Source organism: Chelon labrosus (genome assembly GCF_963514085.1).
Source record: "Chelon labrosus genome assembly, chromosome: 2".
NCBI lineage: Eukaryota > Metazoa > Chordata > Actinopteri > Mugiliformes > Mugilidae > Chelon > Chelon labrosus.
In genome coordinates this window covers 27,193,988-27,214,297 of record NC_140338.1, presented here as the reverse complement: position 1 = coordinate 27,214,297, position 20,310 = coordinate 27,193,988, and the positions used below count along the sequence as shown (strand labels likewise).

Here is a 20,310-nt window from a genome sequence, read left to right as displayed (position 1 = left end):
CTGTACACATAGACACACTGCAGGCGTGGCGATGTCCTTTTGAAACAGTTTTATTTTTTTGGGAGCTGCTTTGGTTTTTCGCTGGGTGATGAAGCTTGGCAGCTGACAAACCGACAAGGCTCAGTCTAAAATTCTCTCGCAGTGCGCTTCATTCCCTGTCTTCCCTCTTCGCCTCCTTCAAAGGTGGTTATCATTCCACACAACTGCCTCCAACACACGCACTCATTGACTTTAATGAAGTGGGAAGGGAAAGACGGAACATACCGAACATGTGCAGGGGAGAATTTGTTGTGTTACCATGGAGAAAGTAACTAATGACATCACCCACAGAAGCGCAGACATTCCTGGAGGTCATAAATAAGAGAATGAGGCAAGAAACAGGGTGAGGGGAATTAGGACAGCTCCCACCGTCTTGGTAAAATAAATGCCTCGGTTCATTATTAACTCTGTGAGGTAGTGGTGGTGGTTACACGGCAGGCTTGAAAAGGAACTAGTTTCTGCCAAAAAAAAAAAAAAAAAGGTGGCCTGTGAGTTGTCTGTGAGTGGAGATGACGCAACGCCCACTAGTCCAACGTTATCCTTTGTGTTCGAAGGTTTCTATAATCTCTCAAACACAGAGCTTCTAGGTTTGTCACGCTCTCAACTCCCTTTTTTCACAACTTTCACCCAGAGTACTCTCCTCTGTCACACTCAGAGCCGTACTTATGCTCATGTGGGCATCGTTCACATAACCAGCTGCGTTTCTTCCTGCCAGATGTGTTCACAGACAGAAAGGACAGAAAAGGAAACATATACAGCATTATTTTGTCTGGTTTGAACATAGCTAGAGACATGACGGCTCCTTTCTGTACCTGCAGATGCTTTAATTGTTGCCCCTAAAAATAGTTTGAAGTTCTCGTACGTCACTGTGGAACATAGATGTCTCATCACACTAACTCTGGGATATCAAGTTTATAGATTAGACTGTTTTCGCAATCGTCCTCTAATTATACTACCCGTTGCTCGCTAACAGTTTATTTTAAGCTTAGGTTTTAATCTCCCCAAAACAACTACAGCACATGAGATGTGCAGTCACATCAGTCACATTGTTCCTGCACTGAATTATGCGGAGAGCATTTATAGACAACTGCTCTGTGGGATTTAAGTCAATACTCAATCTTTAATTTTCACCTTGATAAAATATTCTTTCAGTAAGCAGGTGGTGTGCTTTGGATCATTAGCCCGCTGAAAGGTTTACTGCCCTTTCAGTATGCCAGATTCCTTTTTGCATACACAATTGATAAATCGATAAAAGATCGTCTGCACCGTTATAAAACAAGATAATCCCAGACAATCCCAGACTTCTATCTTCATGTCTCCTTGTTTGCTCAGCCTTAGTGCAGTCTGGTTGGAGTTCTTAGCCTGGCTTTCTATGCACAAACTTTTCCACCATCTCATCCATGTAGGTGGTCGTTGGACTCATCAGAAAAAAAACACACATCTCCAATAGCTGCTGTCTTTCTGTGCATGTCACTCAGGGTTTATTATATTCAGCCTGCATTAGAGATACATTTAGAATAGTGCCAGTCAAGGCTGACCAATGGATTTTGAAAACACAAACAAGGAAATTGCACATAAGCATCCTTTCATTAACAGAGACTTCTGCTTGCCCTTAAACATCTATGTAAAGTCTAATCTCTACATTGCAATTTAATGTGAAAACAAATAAGAATAGAAAATAACATTTAAGCAAGAGAAGACCAGTGATATCTAAATTGATGTTTACAAATCATTTATTGTTTGTAGTTGAAATCTGCATGAAAAATTACAGGAGCAGAAAACAGTACCTTAAATACAGAGGTCAAAGTTCCCACACTTTATATGACAGTGAAGCTAACGGTACAAAGTTTGTGCCTCTCTTTGCCATAGACTGTATATAAACATGCACAATGCATCCCCACTTCCTTGCATTGGCCAAACTGAAGCTACTTTCATGGGGATATGGGGATAAGAGTGAAGCCACGCGGAGCCACGATATTGATGACCCAACCACACTTCCATCAGACTCACTCACGTTTTTGTTTAATTAATGCTGCGCTCTGCTCTCCCTCCACCAGGTACAAAGAAATATTGGATTACACACAGTACTTATTCATTATTATTTTTTATTTTTTATTTTCTACTCTCACGTCCTACGGGACCACTTCATGGAGTGGTTGGTATTGGTAACTTGTGGTGATCATGATGTCACATCCAGTTACTATAGCATCAAATAACAACTAAAATGAAAAATGTACACTTGAATACAGATCAGTATTATATTAACTACCTAGAATGATTGAAAGCATCCTTGAAAAAAACATCTGAAATGTATTTTAGTTAGGAATGCACCGAAATGAAAATACTTGGCCGAAACCGAAAAAACGAAAATGGGGAGACCATGGCCAAAAGCCGAAACACCGAAAGAAATTATTATGCCGATTATTAGTACCATTGCATTTATGGCTATGACTGTGTACTAACCTCGCTAAAATCAATGCATTGCAATTGCATAAATTAATATTAATGTTTCAAAGAATAAATCAATTACAAATGTATGAAAATATTTATTTAGCACATTCCAACAATACACAATATAAAATAAAAAAAAATAAAAATAAAATGTTTAACTTGACTCCACTCGTGTTAAATAATAATGGAGCAGAAGCTTTTGCAGCTGGAAATCAGCATCGATACACAGTGCGGTTAGACAGAGCATAGTCTTAATGGAAGCATGGCTGTGGATTTGTGCCGCTGAACGGGCACGTCGCAATAAAAAGTGAAAAAGCGAAACAAAAAGATGAACGTTTCTCTTTGTTTTGGAGGTGCAGCAGATCAGACTAACATTTAAAACATTTTTATTTTTTTTCCAATGGCACGCGATCTACCCGCACTGCCTTCTACCGGTCATCGATATATTGGGCACTCCTTTTGCCTTGGAACCATCACTGGGAAACTTCCTTGCTTGGATGTTTGGAGTTCAGGTGATATATTAAATGCAAATCACTATCAGTGGGTATTTATATAATATTTATATAATATTTTATATATTGAAATACGTCCACACGGCAGACATGCCCGTGCTGGCTGCGGTTGTTGCTTGCGTCATCACAACATCCTGTTTCGGCCGTGTTGTTTCGGTGATAAAAGTCTTTCTATTTGGCCACCGAAAAATTTTGTGGCCAAATATTCTGTGCATCACTAATTTTAGTGCTTTAGCTTGGCCCAAGTGGAGGAGGTGGAGCTTATGACTTATACTGCAGCCAGACACCAGGGGGAGCTCTACTTGCTTTGGCTTTATTTTGGAAGAGCTGTTCCATCATCCATCTTTATACAGTCTATAGTCTTTACAGGCAGTAAAGTTCTTTTATGTCAGCATCACACACAGTGTGGGAACTTGCGTGCTGAACTGCACATGTAGAAATGCCTTGTCTCTATACATGTTCACACAACTAGTTACATTTCTACACATGCACAAATATACATTTTGACTAATACAAATATTTTCTCACGCAGATTTATTTTAGTGGTTTGGAAAGTTGATTCACAACTACACACTTGGAGCCCTGTGTGAAAATCTTATCAATTACCAACTCAAACATGTATTGATCATAATTTGATCCCATATGAGAAAAAAATAAACTGCAGGTGTTGATCAGAGCGGAAACATTCCACTTTTGCCCCAGTTCATCAAAAGACTCGCTGCTGTTGCTATCCCTACATGAATACCCTGAGAGAGTGATAATTGGATGTTGTTCTCACGTTAAGATATAAACAGCCAACGTGACTGTTTATGTGTTTATAATGTGGTCATACTGCGTGAGTTGACGTTGCCGTGTGTGTGTGTGTGTGTGTCTATGAGTGGAGTCGCATAAACACACCCTGTTTGTGTAGTCTGGTCACACTGGATGAGGAAGGTCTTAAAGAATAACACCCCATAGTGCATGGACTAAATGTTAATAAGGGTCTTTGAGGCTGAAGATTGAAAATTGGATTGTTAGTCTCTAAACTTGGACTGACTGCGGTGCCAAAATTCTAATGAAATGCAAAACAGCAGCATTTCATTTCCCCTTTCCAAGTGAAGGAATGTGCATTATTTGCCATTACTAGACAGATACTGACCATGCAGGGTTTTTCTGTCACAGTTTATTGGAAATGAAACTGCAGTCGTAAAAATGCATTCTCCCACTTCATAGTAGATCTGTTGATCTGTGTCAACAGGGGCAGCTTATTTCATACCAGTGAACCCCAGGCTTATTCAAGGAGATGCACTCCATTGCTGTGTCGATGATGTGGATGACTGAGCCGAGGTGGTTATTCACCTCAGATAGTGCTGGCAGCCAGCCTCTCCTGTCAGGGCGTTGATGGCGTTGAAGGCTTGTGTAGCTGCTTGGTGACAGACTTCGTGATTGTGCTCCCTGTTGTTGCTGTTGTTTCTGTTTCATGCATTGCATCGGTTTATGTGGAGCGCACAGTTTTTGAAAATGTGACAGAAATTAGATTTACAGTGCTGCTTTCTACTACTCCCTGCAGTTTGATCGCCTGGGGCCAAACGCTGAGGAACTCGGTGCATTTCAGAGGCTAGAAATATTCAAATACACTCTTAGTGCCAGTTCTACACATACAGTAAGTACAAAATGCAGTCCAAGCATAGAAACGTAGGCCAGCGCTACTGCAAGAAACAATGAGAGAAAGCTGAGCACTGTCTTCGGGTCCCTTCCACTCACCACAGCCTTACGTTAGCTCACCAGTACAACAGAGCTCTAGTTGAACATTTGCTAATAGAGCCATAATAATGTCATTTTCTTACAACCAATTAATCTAGGGATTAAATTTGTTTCAGTCAGACATTATTTCATAATAACATATTTTAACATGAAATCTATAAATATATAAAGAAACTATTTGAAACTTGTGTAACGATGCTATTCATCACAAACGATAAGATTTGCGCAGGGTAGACCTAATTAGGAAAGATGTTAATTAACGTAGATAGAGATGAGTAGGATTTAACTAATGTGGCTAGTAGGGCTGGGTTTAAAAAGTTGATTATCTGATTTAGAAAAAAAAAATGCTTTGTAAAAAAAATATGACAGTAACCCTGAGAGCACTGTTGGGACTGAAAATGTATGACAACAGAGAAGAGGTGCACTAATTAGATAAGATAAGATAAGATAAGATAGGACTTTATTCATCCCCGTGGGGAGATGCAAAACCATGTGCAAGGTGTGACAGTGGAGGCAAAATATTGTGGAAATTCCACAAATCTCTAGAACCAATGACCACATTGGTTTTAGTTTTAAGAAAAACTGTTTCAAAACTGAAACACCTCTAAATGAATTGATATTTAATCAGGACCCCGTGAATAGGAATCGAATTGATTCAGGAAATCAGTAGCGATACCCAGCTGTAACGTCTAGTGCATATTGTAATTTATCTGCTAAAGGTTTCCTAATGGAGAGCAACATTGTTTAGTTTCATAGGTCTGTTTATGCACGAAAACAAACTGCTTACAACTTGTAAACGCACTGGAAAACAATGTTGAGGTCCTAGCCATTTGGGAGCATCTGTTCCAGGGTCTTCATTGAGTTCTTGTTTGAAGCACTATAAAAAAAAAATGACACAATGACAAAGCACTAAAGACCAACCGGCAATCAGCTGCAAACGTCCAAATATTTACCCTTCTGCTGCATCGTTCTGAGGTCCGAGAACCCCAGAGTGTTTTGTCTCGAGATGCTCATGTGCAGTGGTTATGCTGCTGTGGTCGGCCATTTCATTTTTTACGAAAGGTCTATGCTAAAAAAAGAAAATAATCCAAGACTTTGGTCAATCTGGTTTTGGCTTTTTTAGATCAAGTCTAATTTTTGTCATGCCAGCCAGGAAGAGATGACGTAATTGGGGATGAACTTAAACATGTTGTGAAAACCCTAGGTGCGTATGAGGGCACCACCATTTCTCACCTGGTTGAGCGGGTGCCGCATTCACTGAGGCTGCAGCCAAGCGCAGGCTCGATTCCAGCTTCCGTGTTCTGCTGCATGCCATTCTTACTGTCATCCAATAAAAAACAAAAACAAATCCAAAAGAATACTCTCTGCAACACAAATGCATTAAAATAACTGAAATGTCAGAAAATATGTTTCTCATTCTTGAAGGCATTACCGTAAATTCTAGTTGCTGGGAGCACTGGAACACGTTGATCCACATCCCTCAACAACAGATCAAGAGAAAATTGTAACTTAAGCAGTAAACTCTGCCTCTCTGGCACAGAATTTCAGACACGCACGTACTCTGACAAAGTTCAAATGTAAATTGCAGCCTTTATTTACATTTTCATTATTAGATTTCCAAAGAACTGAGGCTAGATGTATAGATGGTACAAGCACCCAAAAAAAACATTCAAATGTCATTCTGAAAACGCAGCGGGAACAAGTGCAGCTCATACAACATTTTTTTTTTGTTTGAGTGGAGGTCACAGACACAAGCTCATTATTCTTTTATGTTGTTAACCAATTTATTCACATATGTATTTTCAGCTTTTGATGTTGAATCATTCATTTCGCTGCCCAGGTTCTTTTCATTGCACCCTTCATCATGCTTGTTGCAACACTTGCTGCCAAATGTTGCAGCATATACATCTGGCAGAAGCTTTTACTTCAGTCTGACTTAACTGTGTATTTTTAGCATTCGGGTGACTTATGTTGTAAATATGTCGAGGTAAGCAGAAGATTTTTGGAGTCAGGTCACATGTTTCTGCAGTTTAATATCAGCGAAGTGTATTTTAATGATTCTTCAATGAAACAGTAATTTTATTTTTTTTCCTTTTCACTGTCACACGCAAGAAGTAGCTTTTTTTATAAGCCCGCAGTTGATGGCGTCAGACGTGTGACACCATTTCATTTACCAGAAAAAGAGTGAGCAATGTGTTTTGTTGTTCCTACATGCATTGGCAGTATTTCAAACTGTGTGTCTTTGAGTTTGTTAAACCACTGCATACAGCTGCCCGACACTTGCCAGCTGGACACCAGACAACCCAGGCAGCAACAGCAGCTGGAAAAACGGACAGAATGTTCTAAAGAGTAGAGGAGAAGAGAGCCAGACGGTGAAGCAAAATGTTTGACTTTTCAGACCAAACCTCTTCATTCGACACCCGCTTCTCCACAGCCTTCTCCGCCCCATTCCCCTAATTTCATGCCACTTCTCTTCTTGCAGTAGGGGAAAGTACCAGACTATTCCCCCAATTCACCCCTGGCTGGCAGCTCTCAAACAAAGCCGCGTCAGTGGGGAGTACCCATGGCACCCATGGGAAAGTGTGGTGATTGTTTCTGAACACACTCACTCACTTCTCCCCTGATCCCTCCTCACACCTGCCTTCTCTTAACTCCATCCTCCTTTACTTTCGTCTGCCTCCCCTTCCCACCAGACTTGTGTAGGTCTGCGCAGGCTTCAAATATAAACAAAGCAGCTCTGCCAGAGAAGGGAGAACGAGGAGAAAAAGTAGGAGAAGTGGGGGAGGGATGGAGCAGCAGATGAATCGGGAAGGGAACGCTGAGGGGAGATGAATGTGACCACAGAGGAGTCTGTGTTTAGTGGGTTAGTGGAGCGTCAGCCGCCACTCATGGGGACTTGCCACCGCGATGCAGCAGTGTCCTTCTGTCAGACCCACGTCACAGATCTCATCCCCAATCTCAGTGCCTTTTATGTTGTCAAACGGCTTGAAGATAAAAATCAACCAGATATCCATCTTCTTCTTTGTCTTTTCATTTCCGCCATTTTTCTCTTTAGATTTATTCTTTCCTGTATTGAAAATGTCTCCAGATGCCATGCCCGCTCCTGCTGTGCCGTTTCCCCTGCCTGAGCACAGTGTAGTCAATGAGGACTGTGTGTGTGTGTGTATGTGTGTGTGTTCTCGTCCTCCAGCCCAGAATAAGTGGCACCAGACAGGCCTTATAAGGAGTTGTTAGATCATTGGCCACACCGTACGTAAAACAGAACCATATGTGTGCTGTGTGTGTGTGTGTGCGCTGTTTGTGTGTGCGCGCGTAGGCCTATACCTCAAGTGTGTGTAAGTGAAACCATGTGTGTCCAGAGGTAGCTGCGAGAACGGGAGTCTGTTGCTAATAGACATGGTGAAGGTCACGTTATATGGTCATGTTAAACACACACACACTCAGTTTAATCTTCTGTTGTCTATGCAGTGTTACCTATCAGGACACTTTTTCATGTGTAGCACATACACACACACACCTGGCATTGATGTTAGATAAGGTGAGGTGTCAGTCTAATGTGTCAGTGATCAGTGTTTTTTGGGTGGAGTCTGTCCTGTTTCATCCTCTGATGGGTTTAGCAGAGGAAAACGCTCTCCCTCTCTGTCTCCATCTTTCTTACACAGCTTGTCTGGAATGTACAGATGTTTCCTTTTGGGAACGGGCGTCCTGGTCTGTTCACACACACACACACAAAAAGAAAAAGAGTGTGAGAGAGGAGAAGAGGGGAGTAGAGTCACTCTAATTTTCCCCGCAGCAGATTGTCTTGTTTTTAGTTTTAGTTTTGAAATGAGTGTCTCCTGCAACATTCATCAGCATAGGATAGAAATATAGATCAGGATATGCATACTCATACGCTTTTTTATGTAGTTTAAATTGATTGCAGCAGTATCCTGTTGCCTCTCACTCTGACTTCTTGTCTCCGGGCTCCTTATTTTATTTTATTTAGTTTTTCATTTTTTTCTCTGCCCCTTTTTCTTGTTATGTTCAGTTGCATCTAAGGCAGGCAGAGGAGACTGAACCACTTAACTCACTAGGCACGGTATAATCCAATTTTCTCACTTCCTCACGGTGGCGTTCGTGCCAAATCTCTTAGGAAGAGTAGCTATTGCTATGATGTCTAAATTGACCCGATCAATGGGTAAATCATCAGCGACCTAACTAGACATTGTCGCAGTGAACAATTGCATTAATGAAAAATAAAGAGAGCCGTTCTTCTGTTTGGTGGGCCGTCACTCGATTGCCAGAATGGAAACTGCTACTGCTTCCTTAGTAATTTGTCTCCTGGTTTCTTGCTGATTCCAACTTCAGTTTACAGATGATGAAATGCATTTGTCTCATTACTGTGTACACATGATTAATAATGGTCAGTGGTTTTAATCCACTCTCTATCCATGGCTGAAGTGCCCCGAGCAAGGACTTGACCAATAGAGCAGGAACAATAGATCATTCTTGTTGTTGCTTTTTTTTTTAAAAAAAAACAAGGCATACTGAGCTACAGTATATATCAGGTTTATTTATTGACCTGACACCATTTTACTTTTACTTTTCAGCTGTCACATTTGCTGGTTACATTTATTTGATTGTTTATGTAACTGCAAATTCGGTATTGGACACTGATCCCAATCCATTAGCTCCAATGTACATTTGTATTATTTTTAAATAAGTGATCAGTGGTGATTACAGAACTTTAGATTTGGGAGTAAAAAGAAATTAAGAAAACGAAAAGGCCGTTATTATTATGTCAAAACAAAAATGTTGGTTCATTCCAGTGTGTTAGTAGGAACCTCACATATCCTTATTCTAAATTAACTACAATTTTATACAGTACTGTGAAATTAACTGAAAGTAACACTGAACAGATCTTGATTTGTGTAATCCTTTGGTGCCAAAGTTAACAGTATTGAACAGTTTCATGGTTCGGTCCATGTCATCCTTCGCCTTTGCTTCCGTTTTCTGCGTCACTGATGGAGCAATGTGTGAAAATGGGTGGTTGTGCCGGCTTTGTTTGAGAGCATAATTAAATGCTAGGACAAAACTGGGTAAAACTAGCTGTCTTCTTTGCACATGCAGCGCAATACATGAATATTTGAGTGTGAGCAGGTGACGTGTGTGGTCGTATTTCCTAATAAGATGAGCTCTTTCCAATACCACAGAGTGTCTGATTTCACATCGTTTAATTTAAAAATGAATCACAGTAATTCAAACTTCAAAATGAAGCATCCTATCCCATTAGTAGGTATCTCACATGTCCTCCTTCTCCCTGAGGGGTCTAAAGCTGACTGGCATTTCTGGTTAAAGTAAACCTCTCTCACTTCAAGACTGATTCAAGTGTCATTTTCATATCTTACGCAGTAGATTGAAAGGACACTCATTAAAAACATTTTAGTCATTTTACTCACAGCAGGATAGTGTACTGAAAAGGATAGCTATATTTACAAGACAGCACGGGTGATACAGTTTTTTTTTGACAAAACCTGGGCCTCTGCGTCTTCAGTTTCAGTTTAGATCATCCTTTTCTTCTTGTATGCCGACCACTGTTATGCAGTGCAAAATGCAAAACAGAATCACTGCATTGCCTCTTTAATTTAGATGATTTACACTATAGGCGGTTAATTCAGAAATAAAAAATAAAAGTGAACAAAAAAACAGAAACAGCTCCCAACTGTGAGGCTTAAATGAACAACCATGGCCTCTCTGGATTCACTCTGCTTCAAGTTTTTTGGAGCTATCCTTATCCCCTAGGCAGCTTTGAAAAAACATTTAAAACTACATTTTTTTCCTTTCCCCAAAAAATTGCAAATTATTTCATAAGTAACTGCCTTTAAACTGCGAAAAAACGCTGATGTTTTTGAACCTGTTCTTTTACTCACACTAGTACAGTGGGACATCTGCAGTGAATGTGCTGCACTTGGCAACCTTTCAAAACATGAGGGGGTTTCTTTTTTATTACAGATATGGCCATCAAATATAAGTTAAAAGTCAAAAGAAAAAGGAATCAGGCTACTTTATGAGTTTGGAAAAAGGAAAAAGCTCACTGACAGCTGGTCTGAATAAGGTCACAAGCTTTAAACTGAAATGTTTTCATAGTTTCTATCTAACTATGATCTATGACATTAGATCTATGACATCTTGGATGGTCTAAATATTTCATTTTCTCTCTCCTTTGCTATTATTACATTTAATTTTCCAGCCCTTGAGCGACGTGTCTGTGTGTGTGTGTGTGCATGTGGGTGTGTGCGTGCAGTCATTTTAAATGTGGATATGTTGGTTTGTTCCCGCAGAGATCTGTCCAAGAACCACATCTCCTCACTTGATACCAGCCTGCTAGATCGTCTCACTGGCCTAAAAGAGCTGTAAGTAAAAAGAGCATTATGCGACTGTGTGTGCATGACATTTAACATCAGTCAATCTATCTATCCGTGTCTCCTGTCAGTCAATGCCATGATTTGTCTAAGACACTGCATGTCTATTGTTCAGGTATCTTCAAGGGAACAGGATCAATGTTCTTCCCAGAGGAGTTTTCTGCTGTGGGCCACTGTCAGTCCTGTGAGTACAAAGTCTTGGGAGATGTGGACCTGGAAAACCCAAGGTGGAGAGGAGAATAGAGAGAGGAAGATGAAAAGAGCAGAAGAGAGAAGGCTTGGTTTGGTCTGGATTGAAGTAGGCAGAAATCCCAGGAGCAAGCTAGCTAGCCCAAAGACCATAAAAAATACCCACATACTGTACACTGCACACATGTACACGCAGACACACACACACACACACACACATACACAGACTAATCACAGCACGATTAAGTTCAATTACAGCTTACAGCTCCAGGCTCCCACTACCTCCCTCTCTCCATCTGTTGATTTCCCCCTTCCTCCATCCATTACCTTACTTCTTCCACCCCACTGAATGGGCGTTTAAGAGCATGTTTGTGTGTGTGATGAGAGAGGACTCTGATGGTTTCCATCAGTTCCTTCCAAAACCACCACACAACGGGCCCATTATGCAGCCTTCTGCACAGAGGAGGGAGGGGGAGAGAAGGAGAACAGTGAGAAGAAGCGGAAAGCACAAAGAAAGCGAGAAGTTTGGAAACGATGCAGAAGGATGGAGACGGGAAAGACACGGGGAGATGCATCAGTCTTAATTTTCAGTACTTCAGTAATTTGCAACTGATGCTATGTTTTTATCTTATCTTTTCTTTTTATGTTGTTAAAGAGTTCTGAGCCATATGAGTCATTTTTGTACAGCAAGGACACAATTTCTTTGTTAAACACAAATCTGAAAGTCATTTGCATCAGTGCAGAATGGGATAATAGTGTAAGAGAAACGGTTTCAGATAGTCATTCATCAGATGACTCAATATTTGGCTCAAGAGTTTTTTCGTCACTGACAAACCTCCACATCTCGCCACGATGACGATTACGGTAATGGTCAAGTGAAGGAAAACATGTTAACAGTGATTTGTCTCTTTGTTTTCCATCAGTGATTTGAGCAACAACCAAATCACCACCATAGAAGAAAGGATATGTGACAACCTGTGTAATTTAACTCAAATGTAAGTACTTGGTATTTATAGTTATTCTCTGTGCTACTTTGAATCTTTTTCTCCAATAAATATAAGAATATGATATGACGAATCTAATCCAGTTTAACACTACAGTTCACCCTACAGAAATATCTTCACTAAGACACACATATGATCACATGTGCTTAAATAATCAGAACAATTCTTGTTATCCCGCCCACACAGAAGATGAATAAATCTGGCGTGGGAGGTAGTGATTATACCTGAACACGTCTTCAGACATTTTCTTCTTGTGCAGAGTTTAGAATAGAGCAAAACTTAACGGACTAATCAGTAATAGAGTATTCTGAAAGTGAAAGAGGCACATCTAACACAATCACCTCCTCTCCCGCTTCCATTTGTTGCTCCGTCTATTCACCCTCTATCTCTCATTGTATCCCCTATATTTTGTCTTTTCCATGGGTCAGTCCTGTCATTGTTGCTTCTTAGTTTGATGTAATTTCCCTTTCTCTAGGCTTTTTTTTGCCACCTTTTCGCCTTTTCTTTGCTCTTTGTTCCGTCTGCATATATTCAGGGAACACACCTTTTCTTTAGCAGTCATTTTTCATATGTAATAGCATGAAAGCACAGATCTGATGATGATAATAACAATGGTGGTTTTTCCATGAGTTGTGCCTGTTTCAGAGTTCTGGTACTGGGCTATCAAAACTGCCTTAACAACTCTAAAGATTTCATTTGTAACTTTCCATTAAAAGCATTAAGGTTTAATTGATGCATTCTTTTCTTTTCCTCCATTAACATTTGTAAACAGTGTGTAAAAAAACGCTTTTTTAAAACATACCGTAATGTAATTCTACTTAGATTAATTAATAAATTAATATTATTTTTTTTTTGTTGAACTATAATTCAACCTGTGGTTAATGCTGATTGAATAAATATAGCAAAACGCAGCTGTGATTATATAAAAACATGTTTTCATAGGAGAAATCGGCTCTAGACAAAAGCCGTGCAGCAACAAACACTAAATGCCAGTTTAATTATATTACGCAATATTCTAATTAGAGGTTTTCATAAAGCATTGGAGAATAAATTGGAGAACTTGAAGTAAAACGGTTTAATTAGAAGCTGGTGGCTGTGCACAGATGCCTCCTTCAGAAGTCTGTTAATGACTTGAAGTTGCAGGATTCTTAATGCTTTTCAAACTCTACTCAGAAAGCACTGTCATTGTTGTACCAACGTTACCTTTTTGGCAATGTGACTGAAATGATGTAACAATAAATGGTTAATGCAAAAGCTTGAAAGGCATACATTATTTTCATTTAATTTTTAACTTCAGCAGGGTGTTGAAATTTAGACCATTTACTGTAGTTGTACCAATGCTGCTAGTGAAGGGGCTAAAATGATGTAACCATTCATCCTCCATATTTCTAACTCTAAACAAGGTGACAAGACTGAACAGTTTACTTTTTTTATATATATATTTTTATTCTTGTTTTATTTTATAGGATGGCGTTTTGTTCAACTTTTGGCACAAGCTAGCTGCTATGCTAACTGTTAGCTAACTGATTCATTAGCATTAAGTCAGTTAACAAACCTTTTCCCCAAAACACTGGAGTATTTTTTATGTAAAAACTAAACTGCTAAAGTTATTATATTGATTCATTTTTAGTGTGGTGTTGTCAAACATTTAATTGAATTAACCCTTTGTCCAAATGATTTACTCAGTGCTGTTAACAAATATCAAAACTTTGAGTACATATTCTTTTAGCCAAATGTGTATCTGCATGTATGGTGCAGTTTTAACCACATCATCTGCGCAGCTCCTTTTTGTTTTATTATTAGTGATTTTGTCTCTGTCCTTCTGCCCCCCAGTGATCTGAGCAGTAACCCCTTTGAGTGTGACTGTAAGCTGTTCCGGTTGGTCAGCTGGCTCCAGGAAAAAGGCGTACGAGTTCGACGCCCGCATGCCATGCTCTGCAACCACCCTCCTGATCTCCGCCACCAACCCCTACTTAATGTCAGCCTGCTCACATGTGGTATGAAAGAAAATTTACTAAAAAAATGTCATTCTGCCTTTTTGACCACACGTGCACACCACAAGACGTTTTAGGGATTTTGCAAGACTTAGTCAGTGCTTAGCAAAAGTAACTAATTCTGTTTCTTCTTGTGAGTAAGATCAAAGGACTGGTTGTACCGCATTATGTAGTCTTTTTGATAGCAAGGCCAGACATTTAAGATATAAAGCATTCATCATCCAACCGCTTCTTTTGGTTTGAACCAAGATCGCATGGCGTCCATGCCTCTGTTTCAGGTCTGAACTATGCGGCTTGTCTCGAGGACAGCAGCAGTGGAAATGGGGGTCGGAGCGAGCTTGTTATCTTCTCCTCTTCTACACCTGGAAACTTCACACGCGAACAGTGTAACAGCGTGTGCTTTGGTGCATCACACCGCTATGGGGGCTTGGGGGCAAGACACGAGTGTCTGTGCAGCACAAACTCTGAGCCCAACTTCATCAGCGAATCTCAGTGTTCAGCTGCCTGTACAAACCCTCATGTTATGAAGGTATGCGTCACACAATGTTCAAATATAATAATTTATTAGTAACATCATCAGATGCAAATGCTTTGTTGTGTGCTTAATATATATATTTTTTTATCACTGTCAGCAAGTCAGTTATCATGAAGTTCGGCTTCTATGGGAAAGCTTTGTTGTAGCTTCCTTCCTTCCTGCTCTCTCTCCTCTTGATCTCACAACATACAGGGTTTCCTCCAAACCTTCCTATTACCCACCAACGACTTCCTTCAGTGACTTGAATGACTTCCCCGTATCCTCAGATTCAGTTCTGAGAGAGCTGCATAAAGAGAGTGGAGAGAAGTTCTTGAAAACTCCAAACTAAATTTTGAGAAGTGTTTATTTTAAACTGGAGCGGTTCATGTGTTTCATTCAGTTTTTATTGAAAACCATAGTGAAACCACAAATATTATAACAATTAACAGGAAAAAATGGCTTTTATTTTGCTTTTAAATACTTGTGCGTTGACACCAAAACCTCCTCTTCCTCGCATGGTTTCCTTCAATTCACAGGAATGTGGGTGGACTCTGGCTCACGATGTGTTTGCGGTGGAGTTCTCTGTCTCACTTAAACCTCTCCCGCTGCAAAGTGTTCACGACCGCGTCACTTTCTCTGCCGCCTCCTCTGTTACGCCTGTGATGCTGTCGTGGGACTTTGGTGACCTTTCACCTCGGGTCAACGGTACAGGAAGAGAGATCACCGCATCATCTCACAAATACGGACTTCCAGGACGGTATACAGTTAGTTTGATGGCCTGGGCTGGACACAAGGAGGTGAGAGACTCTTACCTCAAACGAATAGAAAATCATTTTTCATCTATTCATCTACTAGCTTTACATCCTTATCCTTAAAAGGGTGGCATTGGGACTTAAGAATACGCATTTAAAAACATTGTGTGAATAGTTTGCTTCTTATTTGCTTGTGTTTAGGTCCCTGCACATGGGGAGGTAACTGTGACACTTCCTCCCAAACTGGAGCTGCATTGTCCACCTCTTTCTGTGGCCAATAAGAGTCTTGAGATCACCCTTGTCAGCTGGGGCGCCCTCGGCCTGGATGTTGACTGGAAGATTGAAAAGGATGGTGTCCAGGTTGCCAAAGGTAAAATACTCCAACACACAAAGTCCGAGCAGCCGCTGACACTCAGCTGGTCGAGGGTCAATGCTAGTTTAGTACGTAAATGCTGTTTGGCTCTGAACTCTATATTAACCTATGTTGGTGTTCCTGGTGGAAAACTGAAAGAGCATATATTACTCAGTGCTTGCAATTCTCAAATACCATTGATGGTAAATTGCGAGATGTTTTCCTTGTTAATTCTCAAAGTGTTTTCTAACGACCAATTATATACGCTGTTCAGTGTATATGAATTGTTGTTTTTTTGTTGCCATAGAATGAGAGCTTTACCTCTAAAAAAGTGAGTCCTCTTCCCCAGAGTCCACCACTTTGTGGCATCATGTTTCTACAGTAGCCTAGTATGAGCAAACCAAACAAGTGCTCTACCCTTAAATTTTCGTGCTTTTAGCAGCCACTGTAGGTCCTACAAGCTTAGAAGACAAGTGTTGAGGGGAGTGGAGTTCAGTTGGTTGCAGTCCTTTAGCTTATCACTAGATGTAACTATATCCCACACACCAGACCTTTAAGTTTATATGGCCTTTCATGTGTATGATACTTATCTTGCTTTTATCTCTTGTTTGGTCCCCACCAACAACAAACAAACGGTAATTAGCTGATAAATGGTCCATTTCATCCACAAGCTAGTTGCTGACTTTGTTTTCCTTTTAGTGTTGAGTAGGTTGTGTACTTTTGGTTTTAAGAGTTTTGGTCATAATAGCTTTTAGGACAGGTATCAGTGAGCGTGCACCAAGACATTAAAGTCATACTGTAGGCTGGATGACCTAAATAAACCTGAAACAGGCTAAACCACTACACAGAGCTGAGCGGAAGGGCAGAGCTGGGTAATACATTTCTATGGGTTCATCACTGTAAGAAGTAGTCATGTGATGAGCTGTTAATGTAAAATATTTGTTGTAGCTGCTTTAAATTAAAACGTTGCAGCCACCTCTCTGCTCAGAACATTTTGAGCTTCTTGAGGCTTTCAAAGCCAAGTAATCCACCTGTCAAGTTAATTGTGTCTTGTCTTCCTTTCTCACACATACACACAATCTCTCATGCATTCTGTATCTGGACCACACAATCTGTCTCACTTCTTCGACACGTGATCAGTACACCAGTTTCTTTGAAATACTGCAGGACAGTAAAGTGTGCTTTTGTGATTGACTGGAGGACAAAGTGAGGAAATGAAAGCCAATAAATGTCTTTGTGACATTCACTCTTATCCGGCTTTACTTTGTCATACAGGGTCTTTTCTTTTTAGGCCATCTTTTACTTTCTAACTGTATATTAACATCTTTTGTGACTGCTTTCTTATCTGTTTGTATCATCTAAACCATAATTTAAGGTTTTATTTAAAAAAAAGCCCTCACTTATGTTGGATGTTTTCCTACCCATGTTGAAGATGTATGTTTGGATCAGGATCAGGATTTTTTCTGAATATAATGCAAGCTCCACAATAAATATTCAGCTGGTTGTCAGTACATTAATAAATCTGTGCATTCCTAACGTTATTTCCATAATGTTTGCAAGTGTGACGTAAAGTGTTTCGGCAAAGTCACGTGGATGTTTCTGTGCCCTGACAGCCTCCCCTCACTGTCCAAGAGATGGGGTGTACCACAATGAGTCCTCAAGCTGTTTCCAGATCTTTCCAGGGGAGTTGAACTGGACCGAGGCTCGGCAGAAGTGTGTGGAACACAGCGGGGATCTGGCAATAGTCAGGGGTGACACTCTGCGTATGCTGCTGGCACACAAAGTCACACAGTGAGTGTTTTCTGTCTGCATGGGGCCTCAGTTCTTGTAGAAATATGGAATCATTAATAGAAAAAGAACCTCCTAGTGTGCACACCAATAAATATGTATGCATATAATACTGCGTACAGATGAAATAAGTACTCATATATATAAATAGATGACTATATTCATACCATATCAACAGTATATCACCAGGCCCTGCAAAACCAAACAGCACCTGCCAGCTTGGTAACACGATGCGTCTTCACTGTTTGCATGACAAACAGCAACAAACCATGTTGCAGTCTGTTTGCAGCAGTGACAGCCAAGAAACATTGAAACTGTCAACAAATACTCAAAACAGATGTTGAACTCTCCATCATTGACAATCACAAAAGAACTTGGCGAGTGGTGTGAGCAGAGTGTGTTTTTCTTCCACATCCCCTCCCTGTCTGTGTGAACTGTGTGACTTGTCGTGACTCTTGATGTGTTTGCACGTGTTGTTCGAGTGTGAGGCTGTTTTCGGGGCGCTTTTCTGTTTAATTCTTTTGATAGTTTTTATTTTTTTTATTTTCTTGAATTCTTCCTCTTATACTTAACACATGAATTCATTTCTCTACCTTCGCTGTCTCAGAAAATTCCTTGTACTGTACTTGCAACCAAATTTTTACAAGGTACCATAAATGGGTAAACTGTGAATGAAACAGTGGATTTGGTTTTGCAAAGGTTTTATGCCTGAAACTGGTCTGATGGCCTCCAGTATTTGTAGTTATGGTGGGAGAGGGAAAACACATCTGTAAAAGCACAGCTGCATTGTAACTTTAAAACCCTAGGAGGAGGGGGGCACAGTTCATGGTGTGCGTGTTAATATGAGGGTAAATGCCCAGACCTCGTAGACTAAAGTGAATGAGAAAAGAAAAAAGCTGCAGATTTTCAACATATTCCCTCTCTCATGTTCCTCCAGGCCCTTGCTTAGACTATACACCAATCAGGCATAACATTATGACCACCTTCCTAATATTGTATAGGTCTCCCTTGTGCCTCCAAAACAGTTGTGACTCATCAGAGAATGGACGTGGGTAGGGCTGAAACGATTCGTCGAGTTACTCGATTAACTCGATTACAAAAATTGGTCGAGGCAAAAACTCTGCCTCGAAGCCTCGTTAAATTCCTATGACGCACTATACGCGCAGGGATCTGATTGTTCCACACGGACCGTTGTTTTGGAAGCACCTATGCAAGCACACCACTAGCGCGTGATACATTTTGAATTTAGTTGGCGCGATGGCGGAGAGTAAAGATGCCCATAAACGGCAAAAAATGTCTAAAGTTTGGGATCATTACATTCTAAAAAAGGAAGAGAACAAAGTGCAGTGTATACTGCAAAGTAGACCTGGCGTATCACAGCAGGACAAGCTCAATGATCCAGCATCTGAACAGAAAACATCCACATGCTGTTTCACCAAGCGTCGCTGAAACAAGGTAACGTAACCTAAACCTATACATTAATGTTCGCTGATTTTAATCGCATACTGTATGTAGCGATGTCATGATGCGGTTTGACTAGATATGATGTCAGGGCTCTCAAGTTTTGAACTGAGTTCAGAGTGAGATTTTGGCGGCGACGGCAGGAGTTTGGTTGGGGTGGGGAAGGGGCTTAGATCTGATAAATGACACATAAATTCGCACAAATAAAATTATTTATTTAATTCAGCATTTCTTAGTGCAGGTGTGTGTGTGTGTGTCTGATAATGTCTGAGCTTATCAATAATGTGGTATTACATAATTTAGCCCCCTTGGAAAGATATTTCTGCAACTGAGTCAAATATGCAGCACTCATCAGCCTATCACGGAGCGAGGTGAATGTAAGATAGCTCCTGCATGAGCCTTCAAGCAAAGCAGAGCTTTTTTTTTTTCAAATCTCATCTTAAGTTGGTAATGTCCTTCCTAGAAGTTGGTCCCAACTGCTTTGTGAATAACGTTAAAGAAAAAAACTAAGCGGTGGCCTAGGAGAAAAGCTCTGTGAATAATGTGTCCTGAACTAAGACTATAAAACAAGTGACAGAATAGCTGCTGAAACTAGCCGGGATTCAACTGGCCAGCTAGGCTAGTTCACACACTGGTCAACTGCTAACATTACTGATTATCAGCTGCCTGGACACAATATTCCCCAGCAACAAAAATCAAATGATAAGATGATTTATAATCTGTGTATCAGTCGTTCTTTCCATTTTTAAATGGCAATCAAAAATCAAAAAATTAAAAAGTGACTGATTATTTGCTATTTGTTTTTTAATCTAACACAAAACGAAAAAAAAAAAATTAAATTTTAGGCTCAGATCAAAAATACGAAACGGAAAAACGGACACTGGACTGATTTTAATATTTAATTGGTCGGGTTTACGTGACCCGGAGGTTTTGTAATGAGTGAGATGTGACTCCAGCGATGTGACGGTCCTTTTCTCAGCGAGCGTCTGAACCGGGAAAATCTAAATCTTGCCCGGATACAGAAGTGCTATTTTTTGATTGGCTGTTCAGTAGCTATATTATTTTTATTTGATTGGCTGGTGCGTGAACGGCGCCTCTGAACTCTACGGG

The 20,310-nt window shown here is 40.3% G+C and overlaps 1 protein-coding gene across 1 annotated transcript in view; it reads left to right on the top strand.

The window, feature by feature from the left end:
- The window catches only part of pkd1a (polycystic kidney disease 1a), a 65,107-nt gene that overhangs the window by 5,610 nt on the left and 39,187 nt on the right, over positions 1–20,310 (top strand). The window contains exons 2-9 of the mRNA XM_084563125.1: positions 11,066–11,137; positions 11,262–11,330; positions 12,259–12,330; positions 14,173–14,336; positions 14,612–14,862; positions 15,384–15,644; positions 15,801–15,969; positions 17,565–17,742. Coding sequence (XP_084419251.1) covers positions 11,066–11,137; positions 11,262–11,330; positions 12,259–12,330; positions 14,173–14,336; positions 14,612–14,862; positions 15,384–15,644; positions 15,801–15,969; positions 17,565–17,742 — 1,236 coding nt within the window. The remainder of the gene's footprint in view (positions 1–11,065; positions 11,138–11,261; positions 11,331–12,258; positions 12,331–14,172; positions 14,337–14,611; positions 14,863–15,383; positions 15,645–15,800; positions 15,970–17,564; positions 17,743–20,310) is intronic.